At 40.4% G+C, this 24,954-nt stretch overlaps 1 protein-coding gene across 1 annotated transcript in view; it reads right to left on the bottom strand.

Annotated features, from left to right (window-relative positions):
- The window catches only part of LOC135202931 (citron rho-interacting kinase-like), a 220,205-nt gene that overhangs the window by 5,887 nt on the left and 189,364 nt on the right, over nt 1-24,954 (bottom strand). The window contains exons 31-37 of the mRNA XM_064232395.1: nt 19,522-19,635; nt 18,953-19,069; nt 17,995-18,142; nt 4,665-4,851; nt 3,072-3,226; nt 2,781-2,866; nt 1,623-1,749 (exon numbers count right to left, since the gene is read on the bottom strand). Of these exons, the coding sequence (XP_064088465.1) occupies nt 1,623-1,749; nt 2,781-2,866; nt 3,072-3,226; nt 4,665-4,851; nt 17,995-18,142; nt 18,953-19,069; nt 19,522-19,635 (934 nt within the window). The remainder of the gene's footprint in view (nt 1-1,622; nt 1,750-2,780; nt 2,867-3,071; nt 3,227-4,664; nt 4,852-17,994; nt 18,143-18,952; nt 19,070-19,521; nt 19,636-24,954) is intronic.

Raw genomic sequence — 24,954 nt, 5'->3', positions numbered from 1 at the left:
GGCATCTCTAACCACTGAAAGTTTGGGAATTTGAACATCAGAATCCTTTTCCTCATCATCTTCCACTTGTTCTGCGTCACCTTTAAGAACTTCATCAGCTATTTCTTCATCGTTCATAACGTGATGGCCTGGATCACCGTCTGTTTCTTCTAGCCACTCTCTTACATCATCCAAAGAAACTTGTTCCCCTGCTCTTGTAAATAGACGATGAAAATCAGTTGGCTCAAAACCTTCAGTTATATTCGAAATCATTATTGTACAAAAGTTTTTTCCATGCGTTGGCCAATGTTGTTTTCACCATCCTTTTTCTACTTCCAAGAGATGAACTTTCACGGCTTTCAGTTATATTGTATTTTAACGAAAAGGCAAGGAGTTTATCTTTAGCTTTTCGAATGTCTGACACAGTCTGTTTCTTCACACCCTACTCTTCACAAACACTTTTTACTGTAGCTCCAGCTTCTAATTTGTGAATTAACTCCAGTTTCTTGGCCACTGATACTGTTACAAGCTTCCGAGTACCTCTTCCTGGCATTTTGCTAGAAATTATTGAAGAATAATACGTATGTTTAAAGTGTACCTCATATCACGACTGACGATGTAATGAAAAAAAGCGCGCCAGAGACGATCGCCATAGAAAATGGATGTAATATCGGCGTCAAAGAAAACGCCTTTAGGGGGAAACATCTGCATTCTCGGATATAGACTGAGTTATCCGATATCCGAGTTAACGATGGTCTACTATACGTAATGTTTGCAGAAGGTGAAAGTAGAGTTCAATCAATTTAAAATCATGAACTAGTGTGAGGACTAACTATGGATGAGAGAGAGAGAGAAATATGTACGTCATGTGAGGTAAAACTTTGGAGGTGTATCATCTTTAAAAATTAATGGGATCACAACTAAGGAATGTACATTAACTGTGTGTGCTGTAATTACATAACATAGTACATACAGATTGTACCAGCACTTTTCTCCAAGTTTAAGAAAGTAATTTTCACAGAATGACAACTCTGTTATGTCTCTGATATGTTTTACTAGTCGATCATGGAGGCCTTATATAGTGACAAACACTGAATTACGAAATGCCTTTGTATTATTTTCAAAAATATAAAAATCATACACAAAATCTCCATACTGATTTTACACTAAAAGCATGAAAACTTATACAAATTGTAGTATACTAGTACATACTTCAGAAATTAAACAGCTTCTGAAGGGATATCATCTTGGAAAAGTGCAGTAACTTTGTGAATGGGTATTGCATCTTGTATAAGTACGTATGTGCACTAACTGTAGGTGCTGTAATTCCCTTTGTATCATATTTATGCATGCACAAAAATAAAAATAATAAATTTTTAATAAAGATTTTGTACAGAAAAGCTTTTAACTTAAAAATTTACATAATAAACAAACACGTTTGCAGGGTTTTGCAGTGTTTCTGGAGGATTCGCAATGTTCGCTCTATTGTGACGAACTTGCACATGATAATTAGTTAGATTCCAATGAATAATTTGCGCAAAGTGAATCGCCTAAGTTCGGGGTATTACTGTACAAGTACAATAGATTTAAATGAATTACAGAAAAAGTAAAGAGATAATAACAGTTAATTTTGTATAACTAACCAATGGCAATTGGAAGACGAGTGAACTTGATGTCATGTTCTCTTGAGCGCTGACCACAAGCATCTACAAACACTGCAAACTCATAGAAACAGAGGAGGTATTCCTCATACTTTCCAGCCTTAGATACCTGCAAAATAAAGAAGTAAGCTACAGTATATCGTGTCAAATGTGCAGTTTAGAATTTGCTACTGAACTTTCTCCATAATACAGCATAGTACGTATTAGAATCTTTAGAAGGGCATTTGCAGTTAAAAATTAATCAAGATGTATAATGATAAAAGGTAGATGAAGATACATATTTTCTCCACATTTCTGATCATTCAAGTTCCACTGCATTCACTTTGAATAGCTCCAATAATTACATGCGAAAGAACAACAGCATGTATGACTACGTAAGCAATTTCTTTATATGCTTTATGTGCTGAATTCAATCACTGGGGTTTTACATGAGCTATATTGCAATCAGAAAGCATCAGTTCCATATCCCCACAGCTGTAAGAATTCACTTTGTGACTGAAGTACGAAGTTCAGACTGCCTTATCAGTATTGGAAATCAGCATTTGAATGGTATTCACCAACTACATAACATCAAAAACAACAAATTGTATAAGACTGAAAATATTGAAAAACAAAGAATTTAGAACACAGAATTAGTGAAAGGGTAATGCATCCATAAACTAAAAATTAATCTCACAACCAGTTTATTTTCCTTGATACTTTAACTCATTTTCTTTTGACTTCAAAGATGACAGATTTGGGAATACTTTAATTAAACTTTATGGATTTTGAAGATCCCAATACCAGGGTAGCAGTTAAATGAAAGAAAATGTCTCTGCAATATGACCTTGTTCTGATACTCTGGATGCAAAGTTCAAATCCTGCAACAGACATCAGGATTACTTTATACTGTTGCAACTGGCTCTAAAGCTTTGTGCCCACAGGCATCACTCAATATGTGAAGAATTCTAAAAGAAAAGAGGGCACTGTGGCTATTACAATTGCATATGTATCTGGTAAAAAGTGACGTAGCTTCTGTGTATATAAAAGGTTTTGGATTTGACTGCCAAGAAATGCTTTACCAAATTTTTTACTGCCATCCAGTAAAAGCTGGAGTGTCTACCGAGACAAAATTACTCAAGAAGTTCATAGTTATCTTACCTGTAATATAGCAACAGGGAAAGAGGACATCTGGGCAGATCCATAAATAGCATATGCTAAAGAAGAATCTGTCTCATCCAGGAACTCTAAAAGGAAAATTATGAATAAAATTAATAAAACTATCAAATACACTTCCTAACTCATAGTGTTGCCTCACTATATATGAATTCTTACTATATCATATGAATTCTCAAAAGTATCAAAGTACGTAATGTGTAACTAGAATAAACAAAAGATAAAAAATAAAGCATCAAACACAAATGTAACACATTTTATTTTGACTCTGCGCACCTTCAATTTCAAATGTCTTGAGGTCAATTTCATAGAACTTCTCTGCTCCTACAATCAAGGTTGCCTGAGTGAAATGCAAGCAGCTGCAGGGTTCTTGTGTGCTGTACTGTCGGCACACTGTAAACTTCTCTTGAGTTTCGTTCCATATCAGTATGCTGCAAAATTATAGGTGTCCTCAGTAAACACATAAATGGAATGAAATATAGAATTTAGGCCAAAAGGCCAAGCAGTGGGAACTAAGAGGTCATTCAAGTGCTGAAAGGGAAACAGAGTAAAAGGGTTGTAAACGTGTATCATGAGGAAAACCTCGTAGTTACACTATAAAACGATGGTTAGGAAAGGGTGGAAAGTAAGACAAAAGAAAGAGAATATGAAGGCATTACAATCAAGGGAATGAAAGGGATTGCAGCTAAGGGCAAAAGAAACATTGCATCCTTTTGGCTCGTAGGAGCTTTGCTTTATAGCTTTCTTTCATTTAATTCCTTTGGTTATGCCTATTTAGCTGTCTAATTTCAACTTAAAGGTCCATCAAATACAAACTATACTGTTAAGTACGTATCTCTTTCGGTTATCGGCGGGGGTTTCGTTCCCAAGGGGGTGCTGTGGCGGGAATACAAGCTAAAAAACAAAAAAACTCTCAACCACACTTGTACTTACCACACACTCAGGGTGAGAAGCTGCGCTGCTGTCCGCTGGATATAACATAGGGTAGGCTTACACTAGCCGTCGTAACACAACCGAACATGGACAACAACCACACAACAATGCAATAATTATACAACAAAAGACCACTGCACAAATAATCACTATCCATACCAAAAAACAATAACCTGACAAATCATCACACCACCGACAACATCAAGGCACCACAACAACACAACTCACAACTCCAACAACTCATCTACAACCCAACAGAATTCACAAGCACAACAAACTCAACAACATAAATAATACCAACAATAATTCAAACAACAGCTTCAAAAAACATAAAATAACTAACCATCAATAATACTGCTACCAAAAACTGACGGACCAACACCGGCTCTGTTCTCAGACTCTCTCGTCTCCTGACGGTCGTAACCGACGCTTGCCACTGATATACACAGTGATCACCACAACAGACATGCTTAAGACTGTCATCAAACCACTCCCATTTATTCCTCCACCAATTTTGCTCTCTCTCTCTCTCTCATGCAACCCTTGGACATGTTCTCAAATATAAACTACCATCATTGCTCCTCCATTGTGCTGATAAGCGAAAACCGCCATTAACCGAAACTCAGCGATTTATGGCGCCGTTAACCAGTTATCAGTGCCATAAGCACCATTATGATGCCTCTGTTAGGTATATTATGGCCCTGATAACCGAAACTCTGTCTGTTATGGCGCCATAAATTGCCAATTTTATGGCGCTAGACAAACGCCATAAAACCATGTCGCCAATAACTAAGTCGGCCGATATCAGGGGACTGCCTGTATTGAACATTAGAATATGATGTTAAATAATACATAACTAAATTGGATAAATAACTGGTGTTCTACCAGATGAGTTCTGGACTCATACAGGAACCTCAAAGGGTTAAAAAATCTTACCTGATTCTATCTGAGGCCGCAGCACATATGAAAGTATGTCCTGCCTTTGTTGAGCCACAAGCTAAAAGATGACAACCCTGCAGCGGTTCAATTCGCTCAGGATCAAGACTTGGCTTGGCCACCTGACCTGCTTCAGCTGTGACTGTAGCTATGCTTTTGTCTACTTTGTACACAAGATTGTCATTTCCTGAAGAAACAATAACTTGATTTAGACACAAATAATAATAAAATATAATGAAATTAAAGTTAATGTAATTTAATTTAAAAGTTACTATGAGATTCACAGCCAGTGTCCCGGTGTTTTTCCGGAATAAAATTTATCAACGTACCTGACAACGATGACACTTTATCACAGGGTGTCTTACATCCCTACCCAATTTTTTACTGTATTCTATATTACGAAAGTTGCATATTTTGGTAATTATAAGAGCAATGCCAACTTCTAGTAGACATCGCCAGCAAACTCAGAGGAATGTCTTTTGAAGATATAATGACGTAACTTATGATGTCATTAACTTGCCTCCTTCTCGATGGATGATTTGCTATTCGTGAATAAGTCTCCACCTCTGGCAACGATGAAATACAACCAATACCCCTTGTTTACATTTTGTAGTAGTGGTGGTGGTGGTAGATAAGATTTATGCCATGAGGTCGAGTGCTAGAACCCTTGAAGAAAAGGGTTTCCACAAGTAATCTGAGAAAATACTTTCTAACACTGTTTCTCCATTGAAAAAATATATAATTAAAAATCAATTAACAAAGTGAAGAAAACTTTGGCATTTGTTGTAACTCCTTTGATATTTTTCCTAATATGACAGTGAGGATCATTGTAATAAATAGAGCATATATAATGATCTTTCTGCACCTTATAAGAGTCAACAAATGACGAAAACTTGGTAACCTTGGATGTCCAGGCGTACTTGTTACCCAAAAAAGGGCCCTATTATTCATTTACCTGTTCAAACTTAAGTAGGGCTTGCCAAGGGCCTCCTAACTTCTAAACAATTGTGCAAGTCGAATCACAAAAGCTGTCCTGCAACCATGGGGACAGTGACTTATAGCCGCCATTCTTGAAGCCTTGACAAGATATGAATATTCATTCAGAATTTCAGACAGCTTTTTGTCATCAACACCTTGTGGGAAGAGTCGGTCATCGTCATATGTTTACGTCACATATAACTTTGAAAACATGCATTGGAGTGTTTCGCCACTGGCTTCGGCTGCTTTATTTTACTCTTATGAATGTACTTTATTCTAATATAGGTAATAAAGAATGCTGCTGAAAATTAGCTAGGGATGTAAAGTATACTAAGGCTAAGTAATAGCTTTGTAAAATTCACAGAAAAAAAGTTATTCTGGATAAACACCAGAACAAATGCTCTGAATTTCATAGTAGCTTAATAATTTACCCTTAAAAAAGAAATAAATGGTTGGTAAAAATACAGGAGTGTGTGAAGAACGAACTCATACGTACAGAGAGAGAGAATGTAAAACTCATTGACCACTAATGGCAACACTCCCCTCATTACATTACGTGACATTTGACAACAATCTGGACTTTAATCTATAGGAGAGAGAGAGAGAGAGAGAAGAGACGAGAGAGAGACGAGAAGGAGAGTAGAGAGAGAGAATCGAGGAGAGAGCACCGAGAGAGAGAATTTTTTATATGCATCATTTTGAAATAAGTTATATTATTATTAATGTCTGAAAATATTAATAAACATATACATACATGTACCATAAAAATTCTCTCATCTCAGTAAAGGCGAGAGATAGAGAAGAATTGTTCTTACTTTTAAGTGAAATGGAAAGGTTACTTCTTTAAAATATTATCACATATGAATTTTGTAATTACAGTTAGTATATATTATTACTATTATTATTGTTGTGAAGTAGACCTTTTTAAAACAACTTCTGTGGAAAACAATGGCCAATTCAGCTGCATTAATTTTATACAGGACTTTCTCAAGTCTCCTTATTGTAGATTTTTCAGTATTGCTTAGACTAGCAAGCAATGCGCCAATGGAGGACATGTCAAAAACTGGATTCAAGGGACAATTATCATTGTTAAAAATACACCAATTTTGTTTCTTTCTCTCTTGCTATTTCTTGCTCTTTCTTATTTTCTCGCAACGTTTCAACTCAGACTCTGCTGGTCATCTTCCAGTCAAAGGTTGGAGTTGGACTGATGCTGTTAGGAGTCCTGCAGTGTTTTATACCAGTGGTGCCAGCGGGGTGCAACGGGATGTTGATTTTTTTATTGGCTGCGCACTTGGGACTGTCTGCTGTTGGCTACTTACTCACTGCCTTGAGACAGTTGCTGGAGTTGATGGTTTCTCTGGCATAGCCTTGATGATCATCTTAGCACTCGGATGACATCATGGGGAGCTGCATTTTCATTGGCTCTTCACTATGACATCATCCGTCTTGGTGACAAGGACATTGAGGAAGGGAATCTGATTGTTAGTGCTGAAATGATATTGTTAAGATACAATAAAGTTTTGTACATACTTACCTGGCAGATATATACTTAGCTATAGACTCCGTCGTCCCCGACAGAAATTCGAATTTCGCGGCACACGCTGCAGGTAGGTCAGGTGATCTACCGCCCCTGCCGCTGGGTGGCAGGAATAGGAACGATTACCGTTCTAGAACCAGATTTTCTCTTCCACCTGTCTCCTGAGGGGAGGTTGGGTGGGCCATCAATCGTATATATCTGCCAGGTAAGTATGTACAAAACTTTATTGTATCTTAACAATATCATTTTTGTACATGGAACTTACCCAGCAGATATATACTTAGCTGATTGACACCCTTGGTGGTGGGAAAGAGACAACTATTTACTGAATAGACAGGTAAACAACATACGTTGTAGGTAATAAATAAATAAAACCTTGGTTCCTACTTGATCAGGCGGAAGACTCCATGGCTAATGCCTAGGAATCTGCTTCGCCTCAAGAGCCTCAGCGAGGATGTGACCTATGGCTAAGAGTTCTTGTGGGTCTGTCGATGGGGTCTTATCCATTTACTCGACAGAGCCTCTTACATGACAATATGCCTATGCCTAGTGGCATAATTAAGGAGCACAACACCGATCCCGATCACCTGATCCTAACACGAGGGTTAGTGCTTAAGTTGAAAAGAGTTATCTACAAACTCCTTTCAAACAACCCAAAGAAAAAACACGACGTTAAATAAAATTTAACTCACTAGTTTAAGGATCAGTATCTGCTCCCTATCCCAGCAATGTATCCGCAGACACGTATCAACCAAGAGAGAAGGATCCCTCGAAGGTTATCTTGACATCCTTCGGATAATGGGAAGTCAACACAGAGTTGCATCTCCCGTATGTGACAGCTAATATGTCCTTATGACATTGTTAGGGAAAGAACAAGAATTCGGAAAAGCTCGCACTTCATGCGCTTTTAATTCTCAGCTGTTTGAAGGAATCATCAATGCACTTATCAAGTGCTTAGGAGATCACAATGTCTCAAAGAAGGCCAGGGCGTTCTTTGATATAGATCTCTTCTGGGTGAAGCCTGGAGCCTGGCTAGCGCTTCGTGCCTGGCAGGCGCCTAGCGCCTGGCGCCTGGCTGGAGCCTCGCGCCTGAATGGCGCCTAGAGCCTGGCTGGAGCCTCGCGCCTGGCTGGCGCCTCGCGCCTGGCTGGTGCCTGATTGGCTCCTCCTTCCTGGCTAGCGCCTCGCGCCTGGCTGGAGCCTTGCGTCTGGCTGGTGCCTTGCGCCTGGAAGGCACCTGGAGCCTGGCAGAAGACTTCATGATTACTGTCTATGAGTCTGCATGCCTCAAGAGTTTCAGCGAGGTAGGGACCTATGACTGACAAACCCTTCTGGATCATGTCAATGGGGGCTAGCCCGCTTACACGACAGAGCCTTCTCGGATCGTGCCAATGGGGGCTGACCCACTTACATGGCAGAGCCTTACCTGTATCATATCAATGGGGACTAGCCCTCTTACATGACAGAGCTTTAGGTTTCTCTTTACGGGAAGGAGCCTTGCGTCTGGATGGATCCTCAATCCTGACTGGAGCCTAGCCTTGAAGGAGCCTGGCACCCTGGGATGGCGCCTGGCCACCTGGATGGCGCCTGGCTGGCTACTAGAGCCTGGCTGGCTCCTGAGCCTGGCTGGCTCCTAGAGCCTGGTTGGCTCCTAGAGCCTGGGTGGCTCCTAGAGCCCTGGGCAGGCTCCTGAGCCTGGTGGCTCCTAGAGCCTGGTTGGCTCCTAGAGCCTGGCTGGCTCCTAGAGCCTGGCTGGCGCCTCGCGCCTGGCTTGGCTCCTCCACACTTGCTGGAGCTTCGAGCTTGGAAGAGTCTCTAGGCTGTCTGGCGATGTCCACATCGGACACTCTTATATCTGTCCGATTTGTTCGCCTCTGGCGCATTTGCGCCAGGTTGGAGGCCCGCTCCTTCTCAGTATCCGACCATGACAGAGTTCCTTGGAACTGTCCGCCTCTGGCATTTGGCGCTTGGCTGGCGCTACATTGTCCGAGAGTCCTGAACAACCACATAGTTTATCAGGAGACTGGAGAAGGGTGGAAGAAATTCTTCCCCTTTGAGCTTTTGGCCCCTGGCAAGGGGAGGTGATTTTAGTCGGCTACACCCAGTAGACGACAGGATATCTAACAATACGAGAGAGAAGAGTCTTCCTCCGAGGAGGATCCTTCGTGAACACTTCTTTTGCTAACGAGATCTCTTCTTACATGTTGATGAGGTTCCTCGTTGCAGAATCTTCCCTATCCTTGCCCGAAGGAAGGGAAGGAGTCTGGAAGTCGAAGGAGAGACTGAGCTGAAATTGGGCGGAACCCTGATTTCTAGCTCTTATTGTATCCTTCTGAATACCTTCTGGGAAGCATTTTGAGCCCTCATCGCACCCCGAAGACTCTGTAGGCAAACGTTTAAACCATCTCTTCTTCTGTAGATGAAAATGTAAGTACCCTGCCTGGGCAACTAAACTTCTATCTGAAAGCGTTGCGTCAGGAATAGAGGGATTTATTTCTTTTGCCAGACATACTATGCTGGCAAGAACCCATTGCCGAGTCTCCATTGAATCTGATGCGAGATTCTAATGCCACAAAAAATTCACTTGTCTTCTTGGTCGTTTAGGGCTAAGAGAAACAAAGAATTCCTTCATAAACTTCCTCAAAGAAGTTTGATGAGGAGCAGTTCCATTTTGTCGGAACACGGAATCTGTGGCCACAAAAAAATATCCCATTCGAAGTACATGATGTCCTACTCTTGTCGTATTGCGGTATCGTATAAGATCCCGAAGATCTTAATCCTCTGTTATCTCTAATTCCCTTTGTAGAGACAGAGTATGGCCTTTTACTGCGTTCTTTGATAGCAGATATATACATAGGTGATTCTTCCCTCTGAAAGTGAAGAAAAAACCTCGCTATGTGGTTCACAGAGGTATCGGAAGAGGACAGTTTCCTCATTCCATCTAGCACGATCTGCAGCAATTCTATGTCTTAGCCATGACTATTGTCATTTACCTTGAAAAAACCTCTCATTCATGTCCACTTCTGGTCAGTCTGCACGCGGACAGACTCAGAGTGGAGAGGTTTTATAGGTCTATTTATAATAGATTCTGATAGAATATCCAGATACTCTTGGAAAAGCCTTACGAAACATGCTGTGAAGAAAGAACGTGACTTCTGTGAATCCAACCTCTCTAAGGCCAAAATGAGGCATACATCCTCTCTTCCTTTGACGCCCAATTATCTTAATATCTGTTAAGAATTTATAACTAGGGGAAAAAAGGCTAAAGTTTATTCCCCTTCTTTAAATTTAAAGATGTCTTATATTGCTACCTCTCTTGGTTCGAGGAAAAAGAAGCAGTCTAAAGGAAGCCTGTTCGTCTTCTACCTTACAAAGAGATCTATGAAGAAGACTTTCCGCAGGTTCTCACAACCCTTTTCAATAAATGTTAGACATACGTTAACAGTTATTATCTTCGATCGAGAAGGTTCTCACGGACATGCAAAATCTTGCATCGAACCTCTTAAGGATCGTTACGTTCCGTGTCTGTTCCCAAATAGGTTCTCTTTTGTTAACGCGAACAGGGGCGAAAAAAGAGATTCTCGATGCTCTTTGCGATATGAGAGAGTCGTGGAATTGGCCTAAGTGATTAAAATAAATCATTTCATCATTCCTTGTAAGCGACCCCTTTTCGATTAAATGGGTAACGAAATCAGGAACGAATCTTGCCGTTACCGAGCCTGCTGTCCGAGAGGCTACTGGACTCTTAGGTTAATAACTCGCTAAAACGAGAAAATATCTTGGATGGTGCTTCTGGCGCGGCAGGCGCTTCTGGCGCAATTTGCGCCAGGCTGGCGTTCCTTCTAGTTCTTTTAGGTTATGTGCCATAACATCTATGCCTTTATGGTACCCGACATCCTTCACATGTTAATTCCGTTCTTAGTGGGAAAAAACTTTTATATACGTAGTATAGTCCATTCAGGGAAACAACTTCTGCCACTAAGAGAATGTTTCCCATCCGACTCACCCAACTTCTCTTGAGCAATATCCGAATTTAAAAAGGTTTGTGTGTGTTTCTCGAAAGGATGAGAGAATTATATATATCGCGCGCTGCCGTATTAGAATCCTTTATAATACTGTCACATTGTGGTAAACAGCATTAATCTAGGAAACCTTTGTAAGGATACTAGGAATTCTGTAGTTAACCTCGGTATGTGCATAAGACTTGACCATACCGTAGTCTTAAAGTGAATTCTCTACTACATTCATCTTCTCACTAAGCATGTACTCTAATAAGCCATGCTTTCGTAAGCATGAGAGCATTATACAATATAGAGTTCCGCTGCGTTAGAATCCTTTAAAAATGTTACCTACGGTAAACAGCATTGAAATGTTGTAATATCTTTCTTATTGAAAGCTTCTTAGCAAAAGGCAGACAATATTTTATTTATGTTTGCTTAACTATCCCCTCAATCCGAGGCTAAAACCACGATTGTAGGGGAGAGACACGGTTATTCATTCCATCCCGCAGGAGAGAGACATGTTACCGACCACTCATGACCGACACCTACATGATACTGCGTTGGTGTCTAAGCGATAGCAGTCTCGTTAGCCGACTGGCCTTACTCTTCCAGAGTTGCCAGCTACTCCATTTAATAAAGGAATCTTATAAAATTATTATCGAACTTCAGGAAGTTCTTATAATGCATATCTAGTAAGCGAACAAGACTTCGATAAATCTAGAAGCTAAGTAGGTGTTGTCTTAACAATCCCTTTAAGCGTAGTCCTTCCTAGGAAATTCCTGGAAGGATACTGGTAATTGAGTTGCTCAGCAAAGAAGTAACTACGGTATGTGCTTATGATTTGCCGTATCGTATTCTCATACAGCAGATACTCTACTACCTTCTTTCCCTGCCGAGGCAGATAGAGAAAGGATATTCTGGCGCCTGGATCCTTGCACCTAGCGCCTGGAATGTTCCACGCGCCTGGAATGTTCCGCACGCTAGAAAGGAGACTCGCTCCTGGAACGTTCCGCTTGCGTGGAAGGTCCCGTGCGCCCTGACAGTTCCGAGCGCCTACTAGACCCCTTTTAGAAAGAGCCTCTTGCCCGGAAACGTTCAATGGAAGGATCGTTCTGATTGCCACTCTACTGTAAGGTTCCTTGCTCTAGCCGTCTGTTTTTCTGGCGCAATTTGCGCCAGGCTGGCGCTTCGTCTCTTTGAAGGCGCCTTGCGCCAAGAAAAATTTTCTAGAACGCGGCTCGCGTTTGTAGGAACGCGGCTCGCGCTAGTCTGTTAGCTGGAACGCGCCTCGCTGCTGGCTATAGGAACGTAGCTCACGCTAGCTTGCTGGAACGCGGCTTCCTGGCAGCGGCTGTCTCTTGCTCAGTGTTCTCTTAGTTTTCAGAGAACGCGCTAGATCATCGAAACTCCAAACATACATTCTTCGTCTTTTCGGATGTAAGATGAAGAGACGCACTTTTTTAAGGATGCCTTATCAATGGCTATCCTTGGCAGTCTGGGACGTTCTACAGAACCTGCCGAGGGGACGCCTGACCGGTGGGGGTTCTCCCTAACCTTCCTGCGGCTGTCGACTTTCCTCCTCCACTGGGTCTGGGAGTTTGGAAGAGGTCTAGGCCTGGAAGCGCTACGGAGCCGATCAGACGCACCCTCCACTGCACTGGGAACACTATATTCACTTCTTACCTTTTTAGAGCTCGCCTTTTGAGCTCCATCCATTTATCTTCAAATTTGCACACATGAATTTGTAGATTCTGTGGAGTAAGAAGGTGATGAGGATGCAACAACTACTAGAATTGTCAATACTCTAACTGCTCGTTAGTACGAGAGCTCTTAAAGCTTCTAAAGGAAGCGTATCTAGTTTTATGCTTTCTGACTTCCTAAAGTAGGAAGTTAGATCTTATATTTCCTTCATCAAGTTCTAACACTTATACACGTATTAGTGAAAAAAAAAATCAATATTTCCCTTATTGCAAAATATAAGTGTCTACCGAAAAATTCGGTAGTTTCACGTAATATATTCTTCGAAATTTCGAAGCCAAATTCATTAAAAAGTTAATAAAAGCGTATGCCAAACCAAAGACCCAGTACTTCCCTGCAAGAGACAGCCCAGAAGGTCGATGGCGATGAAAAAACGAAAATCAAGTCAGGAGGTAGCAACAATGTATGTTGACACTACCGCGACAGAGAAAATCTGGTTCTAGAACGGTGGTAATCGTTCCTATTCCTGCCACCCAGCGGCAGGGGCGGTAGATCACCTGACCTACCTGCAGCGTGTGCCGCGAAATTCGAATTTTTGTCGGGGACGACGGAGTCTATAGCTAAGTATATATCTGCTGGGTAAGTTCCATGTACAAAATTCCACAGTATAATTCAGCACGCTGCGCTGGTGGAATGTGCTACAAAGGGCTGCAACCTCATCTTCAATGTCTACTTGCATGAAGATGCCGTCGATATATCTTGCATATTTCTAGGGGCGCTGGATCCGCTCTAATATCCTGTTCTCCATTATGTCCATGTAGAAGTTTGCAAACAGGACTCCTAATAGGAAGCCCATAGCAATGCCATCCTTCTGCCTGTACATGTGCCCTCAGTGGGTTGAGAAAGGGCCTCTCTTTTTGCAGATATCCAGGAAGGCACATAAAGTCTCAGAAATATTCAGGGTGGGCGCAGATGAATCCCAGTATACACGATCGAAGATCAAGTCAATGGTTTCGTCGAATGGTACGTTCATGAATAAAGACTTGACATCTAAGTAAGCGACAGTGCCAGAGCCAGAGAGACTTGAATTTCTTCCAAAAACTTAGCAGGCAACTTGAGGCTGTAGCTGCTAGGGACATAAGGAGTCAGGATATGATTCAGCCTTTTTGGTAAGGTGGTAAGGCGTGGGTGCAGGTTGGTGTTTGGCCAATAATGGGGCAGAGGGGGTTACCTTCTTTATGGTGCTTTACATTGCCATAAAGGTGACCGAGCCTGACATCTCCTAGTATAGTTGGTAGATGGATGGGATTTGTAATGGCATTCACAGTGCTGATGATGTTTGCATTCCTCTTGATATCATCGGTGGGATTGCATGATAGCCGCTCAAATTTGATGGAATCCGCCTAGATGATGTCCAGCTTCAGATGATATTCATTGGTGTTGATAAGTACAAAGGTGGCAGTTTTATCGGCACGCCGGATGGCGATGCCCTCGTTCCTTCAACTCCTTAGCAGCTACTCACATTTCACAGGTGACAATGCCACTGGTGTAGGTGAGGGTCTCTGCAAGGAGGAGGGGTTGAAGGGCATCCGAAGTACTGATGGTATGCTTGCTCTCCAACTGCGGGATAGAATCTAGCAGGAGCTCAATTTCAAGGCACTTGTCATGGGGGGCTTTTCTTGGCTCTCCTTCTCTTAGGGATGAATTGCCATTTTATAGTGAAGAAAAACCCTCGTAACGAGCTCCTTGAAATTGAGCTCCCTGCTAGATTCTATCCCATAGTTGGAGAGCAGGCATACTGTAAGCACTTCAGATGCTCTCCAACCCCTCCTCCTTACAGAGGCCCTCACAGAGTGGGGTACCTACACCAGCGGCATTGTCACCCATGAAATGAGATTAGCAGCTAGGGAGTTGAAGGAACAAAAGGGCTTCGCCATCCACTTCCGCCTTTGTACTTATCAACACCAGTGAATGTCATCAGAAGCTGGATGACATCTTGGTGGATTCCACCAAATTCGAGTGGCTATCACACAACCCCACTGATGATGTAAAGAGGGATGCAAACATCATCATCAGCATTGTGAATGCTGCTATGAATGCCATCCACCTTCCAAATATCCTAGGAGACTTCGGGCTTGGTTACCTTTACGGCAATGTAAAGAACCATAAAAAAAGGTAAACTCTCTGCCTTAGCAAATATACCTTCCAAAAATGGAAGAAATTTGAGACTCCCCTGGGTCTGGCACTGTCGCTTTCTTGGATGTCGAATCTTTATTCATGAATGTGCCAGCCGACAAAACCATTGACTTTATCTTCGATCCCATCTACTGGGATTCGTTGACGCCCACCATGAACATTCCTGAGACTTCTTTACGCACCCTCCGGGATATCTGCGCAAAGAGGGCCCCTTTCTCCACCCATAGAGGGCACATGTACAGGCAGAAGGACAGCGTTGCTATAGGCTCCCCATTAGAGTGCTGTGTGCAAACTTCTACATGGGAATCACGAAGGAGAGGATCTTCAAGTGGATCCAGCGCTACTGGAAATATGCAAGATGTAATGACGACATCTTTGTGAAAGCAGACAGCGATGATGAGGTTGCAACCCTTTGTAGCACGATCCACTAGCACAACGTGCTGAATTATACTGTATAATTCAGTAATAATGATCAGCGATCAGCTTCCCTTCCTCGATGTCCTTGTCACCAAGACAGAAGATGAGCTTCATGCCTCTGTCTACAAGAAGGAAATGAGCCTCGGGATGTGATTCAACGGAGACAGCGAGTGTCCTGCCAGATTTAAGAATACAACAGTTAAGGCCTACATTCACCAGGCCCTTTCCCACTGTTCCACCTACCACGACATACACAAAGAATTGGACAGAGCCTCCCAGGTACTCATCAACAACGGGTATCCCAATAGGCTCATTAACATTATCAAAACGGCACTCGATAAATGGTACTCCAACATTGCCGCACCAGCACTACCGCAAGAAACCATCAAACTCTATTACAAGGCCTTCGTGTATCAAGAGGAGGAGGAAGTTATGAAGAAAATAATTTCGGAGCACGTCACCCCGACAGAAGAGGGCATGAAGACAAGCCTTATAATTTACTATAAGAACAGGAGAACGTGTGACCTTATTATGAGGAAAAAACCTTCCCTACCTGCACAAGACCCCTTAAAGAAAAGCAATGTAGTCTACCAATACCAATGCCCCTTGACTTATATTGGAATGACTACAATGGGACTTGCAAAGAGAATCTTATGTTATCCTCAAGAGGGTGCCATTAAGTGCCACGCCCTCACCAGCCACAACCAGACTCCTTCCCAGGATAGTATTGTCAATAATACTACAATCCTTGGAGGTGGCCCTGACCCGAAACATCTGTCCTAGCTGGAAGCACTATTCATTTTGGAAAAAAAAAAACCCTCCCTGAACATGACACAAGAAGCCTTCCTCCTTCCCACGAGTTTAGGGTGGAACCTGATCCAAGGACCAATGGTATTAACAAATAATATCAGCAATAATACCATCAATATTCCCAAAGATGAACCCCCTGATGAAGGAAACTCTGACAACACCAGGAATGACATCATAGAGAGAAGAGCCAATGAAAATGAGGCTCCCTACAATGTCAAGCAAGTGCTGTGACAATCATCAAGGCTATGCCAGAGAAACCATCAACTCCAGCAACTGTCTTGCTGCAGTGAGTAAGCAGTCAATAGCAGACAATCCTGAGTGCATAGCCAATAAAAATCAACATCCCATTGCACCCTGCTGGCACCACTGGTATAAAACACTGCAGGACTCCTAACAGCATCAGTCCAACTCCAACCTTCGCCTGGAAGATGACCAGCAGAGCCTGAGTTGAAATGTGATAACGAATAATAATTGACCCTTGAATCCACCACTTTTGACATGGCCTCCATTGGCGCATTGCTTGCCAGTCTAAGCAATACTAAAAATTCAACAATAAGGAGACTTGAGAAAGTCCTGTATAAAATTAACACAGTGGAATCAGCCATTATTATTAATATTTCAAAATATTAATAAACATAGTACATATATATATGTACCATAAAAATTCTCTCATCTCAGTAAAAGAGAGAGAGAGAGAGATTGTTTGTTTGTATGGTGTTTTTACGTTTCATGGAACCAGTGGTTATTCAGCAACGGGACCAACGGCTTTACATGACTTCCGAACCACGTCGAGAGTGAACTTCTATCACCAGAAATACACATCTCTCACTCCTCAATGGAATGGCCGGGAATCGAACCCGCGACCACCGAGGTGAGAAGCAAACACCAAACGAACCACGCCACTGAGGCGCTGTGTGTGTGTGAGAGAGAGAGAGAGAGAGAGAGAGAGAGAGAGAGAGAGAGAGAGAGAGAGAGAGAGAGAGAGAGAGAGAGAGAGAGAATTATTTTTATTTAATGTTGTTTAATTTACACATATGAGCTTGAAAACCTATAAATTACCTAAAAAATAAACAAATACTTATGCAGGGTTTTTCCAGAATTTGAAAATGTTTTTTTTGCGATCGCGTGTGGGAAATACTCACGTATGATATTTAGTTAGGTTCCAATGAAAAGTTCAAGATACTGTGAATTTGTGCAACTCCAATTGCGTAAGAGAGGTATACTATTACTGTATTTCACATTTTCAAGTTCATCTATTGCAAAAAATAAACTATACAATTAATGGATTGGTTTCATAAAAAACCAGGGCATGTTCTCAAATATTAGTAAAGAAATGTGACACATTAATGCCATAACGTATACTATGCTATATTAGATTGAACAGAACTTGCAGACTTGTTGGGAATTATAAGTTTCCTAAAAACCAGGCTTAGAATGCTGAATGTGTTATGCAGCAATGACAATTACGGGGCAGTAAAGAGAGATAAATATTGGGTCACTCACAAATAGTGCTGCTGTACATTTTAGCAACATGGGGTTACTCATGTTGGTAGGATGGCCAATTGCTAAATGATGATGACAGTCAGGGTAGGTTATGAGAGAAAAGGGTTTAATGAATTAACCCACAAAAAGAACACGGATGCACAGGTGGATTGCAATTATAGTACCTACAAAGCAAAGCAAGTACTACCTGCAATAAAAAGCACAACTCCCGCATCTTGCACGGCTAGTATCTGGTGTACAGCCACCAAGCCTTCGATTCGTGCTCTTGATTTCAGGGTCCCATCTTTCTGGACTTCAAACGAATAAAGGCCTTCTGAGGCCCCAATAATTGCAGTCTGCAAAAAAAATTTAATGATATTACTTGAAAAAGATTCATAAAACAATTTGTATTTGTAGAACAGAAATTTGTGAAAAAATGTTAGCAATTTTCAATAAAACCCAATATTCATAAAATAAATATATTATTTTGCTGCAGAAAAGCAGCAGTTTTCATAATAGCCATATAACCTGGATGGCAAAGATGGACATTTTGAAAATAAAGAAATATTCTATCTTTTTACTATCGAAGAATTTTTTGACAAGATTTCTATAACTGTATCCCTGATACCATTAACTAAAATAATAAAATAATATTACGGTTATGTTAACATTTATCTTTTGTATCTGAATTATATTACTTTTGCAATTTTTCTTAATTTGAGTCCATGTGTAAAAATGCAAAACAATGATACACAAATATAAATGAAGCTCCTATAGATACGCATGTGATGCCTAGGTTACACAAGGGCTATGTAGCTAGTCCTAATATATGTTACAGTAAGCGAATTCCACAGGAAAATGATATTCGCCTGTTACAGTATGTCATTAATATTCATATGTGACATTATGTAAATAATGTATAGCATCTTGGCTTAATGTCCAGTTTTCCAGTTAACATAAGTGTAGTTTAATTTCTGCCAGTAGTTTTCCAGTTAACATAAGTGTAGTTTAATTTCTGCCAGTAATAACCTTGTGTACTGAGAATACTTGGCTAACATATTTCCAGTTTATCTCAAAAGTGTCTAATAGCAAGACTACAAACAACAGTAATTATATGTTCTTGGCCTTGCCCACAGCTGGTGAGTGAAATAAGTTTACAGTCTTACCTTCTCAGTAATGAAAATCAGTGAATTGACATCTAAAGAAACTGGGTTGTTGGAGGAATACAAAACATCTAAATGAACGCGTTCCACCTGACTGCTGTCTACCTCACTTTTTGGAAGCTGCAAACAATAAATAATAGCGTACTGTTATTTTTGGAATACGAATATTCACACCATAACAATGACAACAATAAATAACATATGCTGCATATTACTTGTAAAGGGTATTGTGGTACTGATACAATAAAGTAGTCCATATTATTTATGTTTAGTTTATAAGATGAAAGTGACTACCACCTTTCAGATCGATGTTAAAAAAAATGCACACATGATAACTCCTTAACAACTGCTAAACATATATCTTGTTGTAATGAAGCACAAAGAGAGACATTAGATAACAGTAAGAAAATCAAACCAGGTAACCGAGAAATTTACAAATGCTGCTTTTAAATAGTACCAATTTTTAATTGCCAAAATTTCTCTATACATGTGCAAACTGGGAACAAATTTTTTGTGCATATATATCTCAAAGAAAAATTAAATACTAAGTAAGCTCAAATACAAAAACTTACCTGAGCAACAATGCCCTCTAGGGCCATAACCCAAGACTGCTTCTCTTCAAAATTAGTGGTCATGAGGTACAGGCTATCAGATTGTTCTGAGGGTTTCTTGGCAGATATTTCAATCTACAACAAAATAGGAAAGTTTTACCATACATCATAAAACCTCAGATTCTTGGTCATCACATCAGCCAACAACTAGCAGTGCTTGATAAAAGACAAACCCACCTCACAGGATTTGCTGGTAAATTGCCACCATGGATCTAACATGACATAAGCCAAAGTGTAATGCTGGTAAATGTTCTTTAGCATTAAAATGAATTTTTATAATAAAGTAAGGTTATATATTATACTTACCAAGTAATTACTTAGCTAACGATTATGCTCGCACGGCTTCCTAAATTCAGAATTTGTGGTAATGTGACTGTTGAAAAGGATGGGAGGGGGGGGATGATGACGAGAGGCTCTGCCTACTGCCATGGGAGTGTGGAAGCGACAGAAGTCAGCAACATCATACTATTTACTGCCGCAAAGTCCACGGACAAAAACCAGAGGGGAGGAGGGAGGGTTCTGATCAATAATTACTTCATAAGTATATACGGATGTATAAAAAACCTAACTTTTAAACATTAGATTTTTATCAAGTAACTTACCAACTAATTACAGTAGTACTTCAGGCTTCAAACCTAATCCATTCCAGGAGGCTGGTCGAAATATGATTTGTTTGAAATATGAAACAAATATCCCAATAAGAAATAAAAGGAATTGGGATAATTCATTCAAGGCAACTTAAAAAATTCCTCTTTTCACATCTTCTCTATTATTAATAATGTGTTAAAAAGTTCAATTAAGACTGTAAAGCAATAAAACAATAAAATAATATGAAGTAAAATTTTCAAAAAATGCTGTTTCCATGTACGATTAATGAAGTTTGGTGAAAATGGCGCGCGGCCAGCTGGGATGGAGGAGGAGAGACAGGAACCCTTTGGGAAAACTGAAATGGTCACAGTAGGCAAAGGTTGATAAAATCAGTTAAATTCATATTTTATAAGGGTAATCAGAGGAATCAGTAGTGTATGTGTCTGATTATGTCGGTCTGTGTGTGTGTGTGTGTGTGTGTGAGAGAGAGAGAGAGAGAGAGAGAGAGGAGAGAGAGAGAGAGAGAGAGAGAGAGAGAGAGAGAGAGAGAGAGAGAGAGAGAAATGTTTAACACTTGGATCTTAAGTACAAGAAAGAGATTAACTATGCCACAACCCATCCTCTTACTGTTGGAAAATGGTAGAATTTAAAATAAACATGAGGATTTTGCAAACAAATCAGTAATAAGAAGAATGCAAGTAGGAAAAGGAAAGAGATTAAATAACCTTTCACATGGAAGCCTTAAACAATCAAAGGCAAGCAGAAGCTGAATGCAGTGCCAGTGTGTTTATTATGGAGCCGAGTTACTTTTACAATGCTAAAAAATTGTAAAAGGCAAGTGTCACTTGATAGGTATTTTCCCATACCAAAAAGAAGTGACATGAGCAAATAAAAGTGTAAATGAAAGAAACGGGCAACTAATCATCCCAGTCCAGCTGGTAAGTCTGTGGGAAGCAGACTCCAGTCTCCCACCCAATAACCCACAACAATCCCCGCCCTCCCCTCTCTATCCTCTCATTCAGCGCACCGAACAGTGGCTCAAGTAAGAATTTTTTTATTTTATTACTATATTGCATTTGATTGTTTTTGTTTTATCATTGTTAAACATATTGTGAAATTCCTCTTTATTTTTTCTATGTGAACTGGTAGTACTACTTTTACGTACATACAGTAATATTTTTACTGTCTCTTCTCTCTCTCCTCAACAATATCGCAACATGTGATAACTTAAAAACATTCATTCATTATTCCTCAAAAATATAAGCATTCCCTCCTTCTAATCTCAAGTTAGTTGTGCGTCACCGCAATGACGTATGATTTTGTTCATTGTTTATACTAAATTTTATTATGAAAAGCTTTATTCTTTTATTTATTTTGTTGAATATGGTTATCATTAAACTAAACCATTTTATCATTTTTAAATTTATTGTGAAATACCCTTTTATTTTTTTATGTAGTTATTACTGCTTTTACACACATATACGAATATTTATACTCTCTTTTCTCCTCCTCTCCTCAACAATATCAATGCTTCCTTCCCCGATCTCACGTCAGCTGTGTGTAACCCAATGCGGTGACATGAATTTCTGCATTTTTTATGCTAAATTTTATATTGAAATGCTTTATTCTTTTATTTATTTTGTTGAATATGGTTATCATTAAACTACATGTTATAAAGGAGAATCATGTTAATAGTTTTGTTTTGTAAGACACGGTATGCCATCCAATACAAGTACTACTACATATAAACAAGATAATCGCTCAGTTCGAAGTACAAGTCTTTGTTCCACAGACAAAGTAAAATTTTCTTGAAAAATTTGTTAGAAAAACGGAATGTTTGACATGAACATTCGACAAACAAGGTACTACTGTACTTAGCTGAATCCCACATTGCAAGGGGGTGGGATGAATGGACTTATCTAATTCAGTGCATTAAACATGTTAATAACCTGAACTAGAAAAGGTGGCTAACACAGAAACAATGCTTGTTGCACTTCCTTACCTGTGAGAGACCTACAGCAGGTGATTACTGCCTCTGGTTGGTGCTCATCTTAACCTGTAGTGGCACAGCAGTGTGCCAAGAGTTGCCTCTACATCAGTGGGAGTCTTGCAACAAAGAATATGATTGATCACTGACAAGACATAATACAGGAAAAAATTTGCCCTTGCCCTGGGCACAGTACACAACAACAAACCAGAAAACAACACCTGTTACCAAACCTGACAGAGTAAAAAAACCACTATCCATCCAACAAACTAGTGGGCACTCCGGGTACGATGCAGCCCCCAAGGCTCCCCCCAAAAAACTGGACATCCTTACAACAAGGCAAAGAGACAGAAGAGACAGTATCTCTACTATACTTCTTCCCCCAATACCATGCCAGCCACTGCCATAGGACCAAGGATACTAGAGTTTTCAAATACTGTTTCCACTTCTTTCAAATAACGAGATGCAAAAGTTGACTTGCACATCCAATAAGTTGACTGAACAATGGCCAAGAGGGTTAAATCATGTTTGAAGTTGAGAAAGGCACTACTGCTCTGACTTCATGAGTTTTAACTTTGATTAAGGGAGAAGTGTTTTCCCGAATCCCGGAATGTGCTTTGGAGATCAGGTCTCTAATGAAGAATGAAAGGGCGTTCTTAGAGAGAGGGCGACAATGATTCTTTATAGAACTCCAGAGGTTACTACAAGGTCCTCTGATTTTCTCAGTCCTATGTAGATAGTACCTCAGGGCTCTGACTGGACAAAGAACCCTCTCGTCTTCATCCAGGCGCAGGATATCCATTAAATTCTTGATATGGAAGGAGCGAGGCCATGGTTTAGCAGAATCCTCATTCTAAGCCAAGAAGCCCAAGGTGAAAGAGCAAACTGCATTGCCTTGGGAGAAGCTTATTTTTTTGTTGATTGCATAGAGCTCACTTATGCATTTAGCTGTAGCCAGGGCTACTAAGAAAAGGGTCTTCTGTAAAAGGTTCTTGAGAGAAGCGGAACTGAGAGGCTCGAAAGGAGAGCCCATGAGCCACTTAAGGACTATTGTACATCCAAATTCCAAGACACTAAATTAGACTTCTTCTGTTTGGAGGTATCGAAAGACTTGCCGAGAACATTTAGATCCTGATTAGATGAAAGATCCAAACCTGTGTGTTTAAAAACCGAAGAAAGCATCACTCGATATCCTTTAATGGTGGACGAGGAAAGGCTCTTATTAGTCTTCAGATACAGAAGAAAATCTGCAGTCTGGGCTAAAGATACCTCAGATGATGAGATGTGATGTCTGAGGCACCATCGACGGAACATTCCCCACTTTGACAGGTAGATGTTGCAGTAGACTGGCATCTGCATTTTGCAATAACTTCCACAGCTGCTCTTGAAAAACCTTTCGTTCTGATGAGTTTCCGACAGTCTGCAGCCTGTCAGAACAAGAGTGGATAACCTTTGGTGGTGGTACCTCCTGAAGTGCGGCTGTCTAAGTACCCACATCTTTTGGGAAGCAGCCTTGGGAAGTCTACCAAAAGACGAAGGAGGTCTGGGAAACATTCCTTCTTGGGCCAGAACAGAATGACGAGTGTCATCGAGATATTGCGGTGAGACATGACCTTGTTTAGTACTTCCCTTACTTAGCTGAATGGATGGAAGGTATAAAGGTCCATACCCAACCAATCTAACAGCATGGTGTCCATCACCCAAGCAAGGGGATCCGGGACTGGAGATCAGAGAGAGGAAGATTATTTCTTGAGATGGCAAACAAGTCTATGGAAGGCTTGCCCCACAATCTCCAAAGGTTGATGCAAATCTTGTTGTCCAGGGTCCACCTGGTAGGAAGGACCTGCTTCCGATGACTCAGCTTGTCCGCTAGGACATTTAACCCCTTCTTTATCAAGTTTGTTTTGAGGTACAAGGAGTATGTACCTCCATTCAAGACTATTGCATAGTACCGGGTACATTAAGGTGGTATGCACATACTACTAACCTTCCTTTTCTCAGTTCTAGACCTCTTATGATTTGGTAATTTTGGTTTGAAGGTTTGGAGTAGAACAAACAGAATTGGAGTGCTTGGGAAGTTGGTACACACTGCCAGGCATACGATGAAGCAAAACAAACATTATTGCTGGCTAGCTAGATTCAGACATTTTGATATGTAGTATATACATACATGCACACATACAAATATTCATAATATATATATATACATTATATATATATACATACATACATTATATATATATATATTATATATCTATATATATATATATATATATATATATATATATATATAGATAAAAATTTTAACATGGAAAACAAGTGTAAACAAACCTCTCTTTGAAATAAATGAAAAAGTTACCTGGCAACATTCACTCGTGGTATTGAGTGTGGCAACTCAAGCAGAAGGGAAGTTAGGGTACATCATTTTGCCTTGAGCTTCTGGGCAGCATTCATCAAATGTGTTGTTTGCTCTGACACTGTTGTTTATTACAATCATAAGTGAAAGAAAGATGTAAAAAATCTTCTACACAAGTATAAATCCATTTGTAAATGTTTTTCTGTGCTTCTATTCTGTCTTCTTTCTCTGAAGATTTTTCAGTAAAAAGTACATAAGTGAAGAGGAATGATTATATGTACTATAACTGATTCACAGCAGCTGACCATCTTGTACCCAGCCCCGTCCCTTACGACATTCCTGATTGGGTGTTGATCAACCAATCACAGGGCTGGAAAGTTGCAAACTCGTCAGTGTCTCCCAAAACCTCATACAGTGGGATCTTGCTCCCACCTCTTTCAAAAGTTAAAACTTACATAACACC

The sequence above is a fragment of the Macrobrachium nipponense genome, chromosome 33 (assembly GCF_015104395.2).
Source record: "Macrobrachium nipponense isolate FS-2020 chromosome 33, ASM1510439v2, whole genome shotgun sequence".
Classification (NCBI taxonomy): domain Eukaryota; kingdom Metazoa; phylum Arthropoda; class Malacostraca; order Decapoda; family Palaemonidae; genus Macrobrachium; species Macrobrachium nipponense.
The sequence above is the reverse complement of the archived record's forward strand: the minus strand, read 5'-3'. Positions and strand labels throughout refer to the sequence as shown.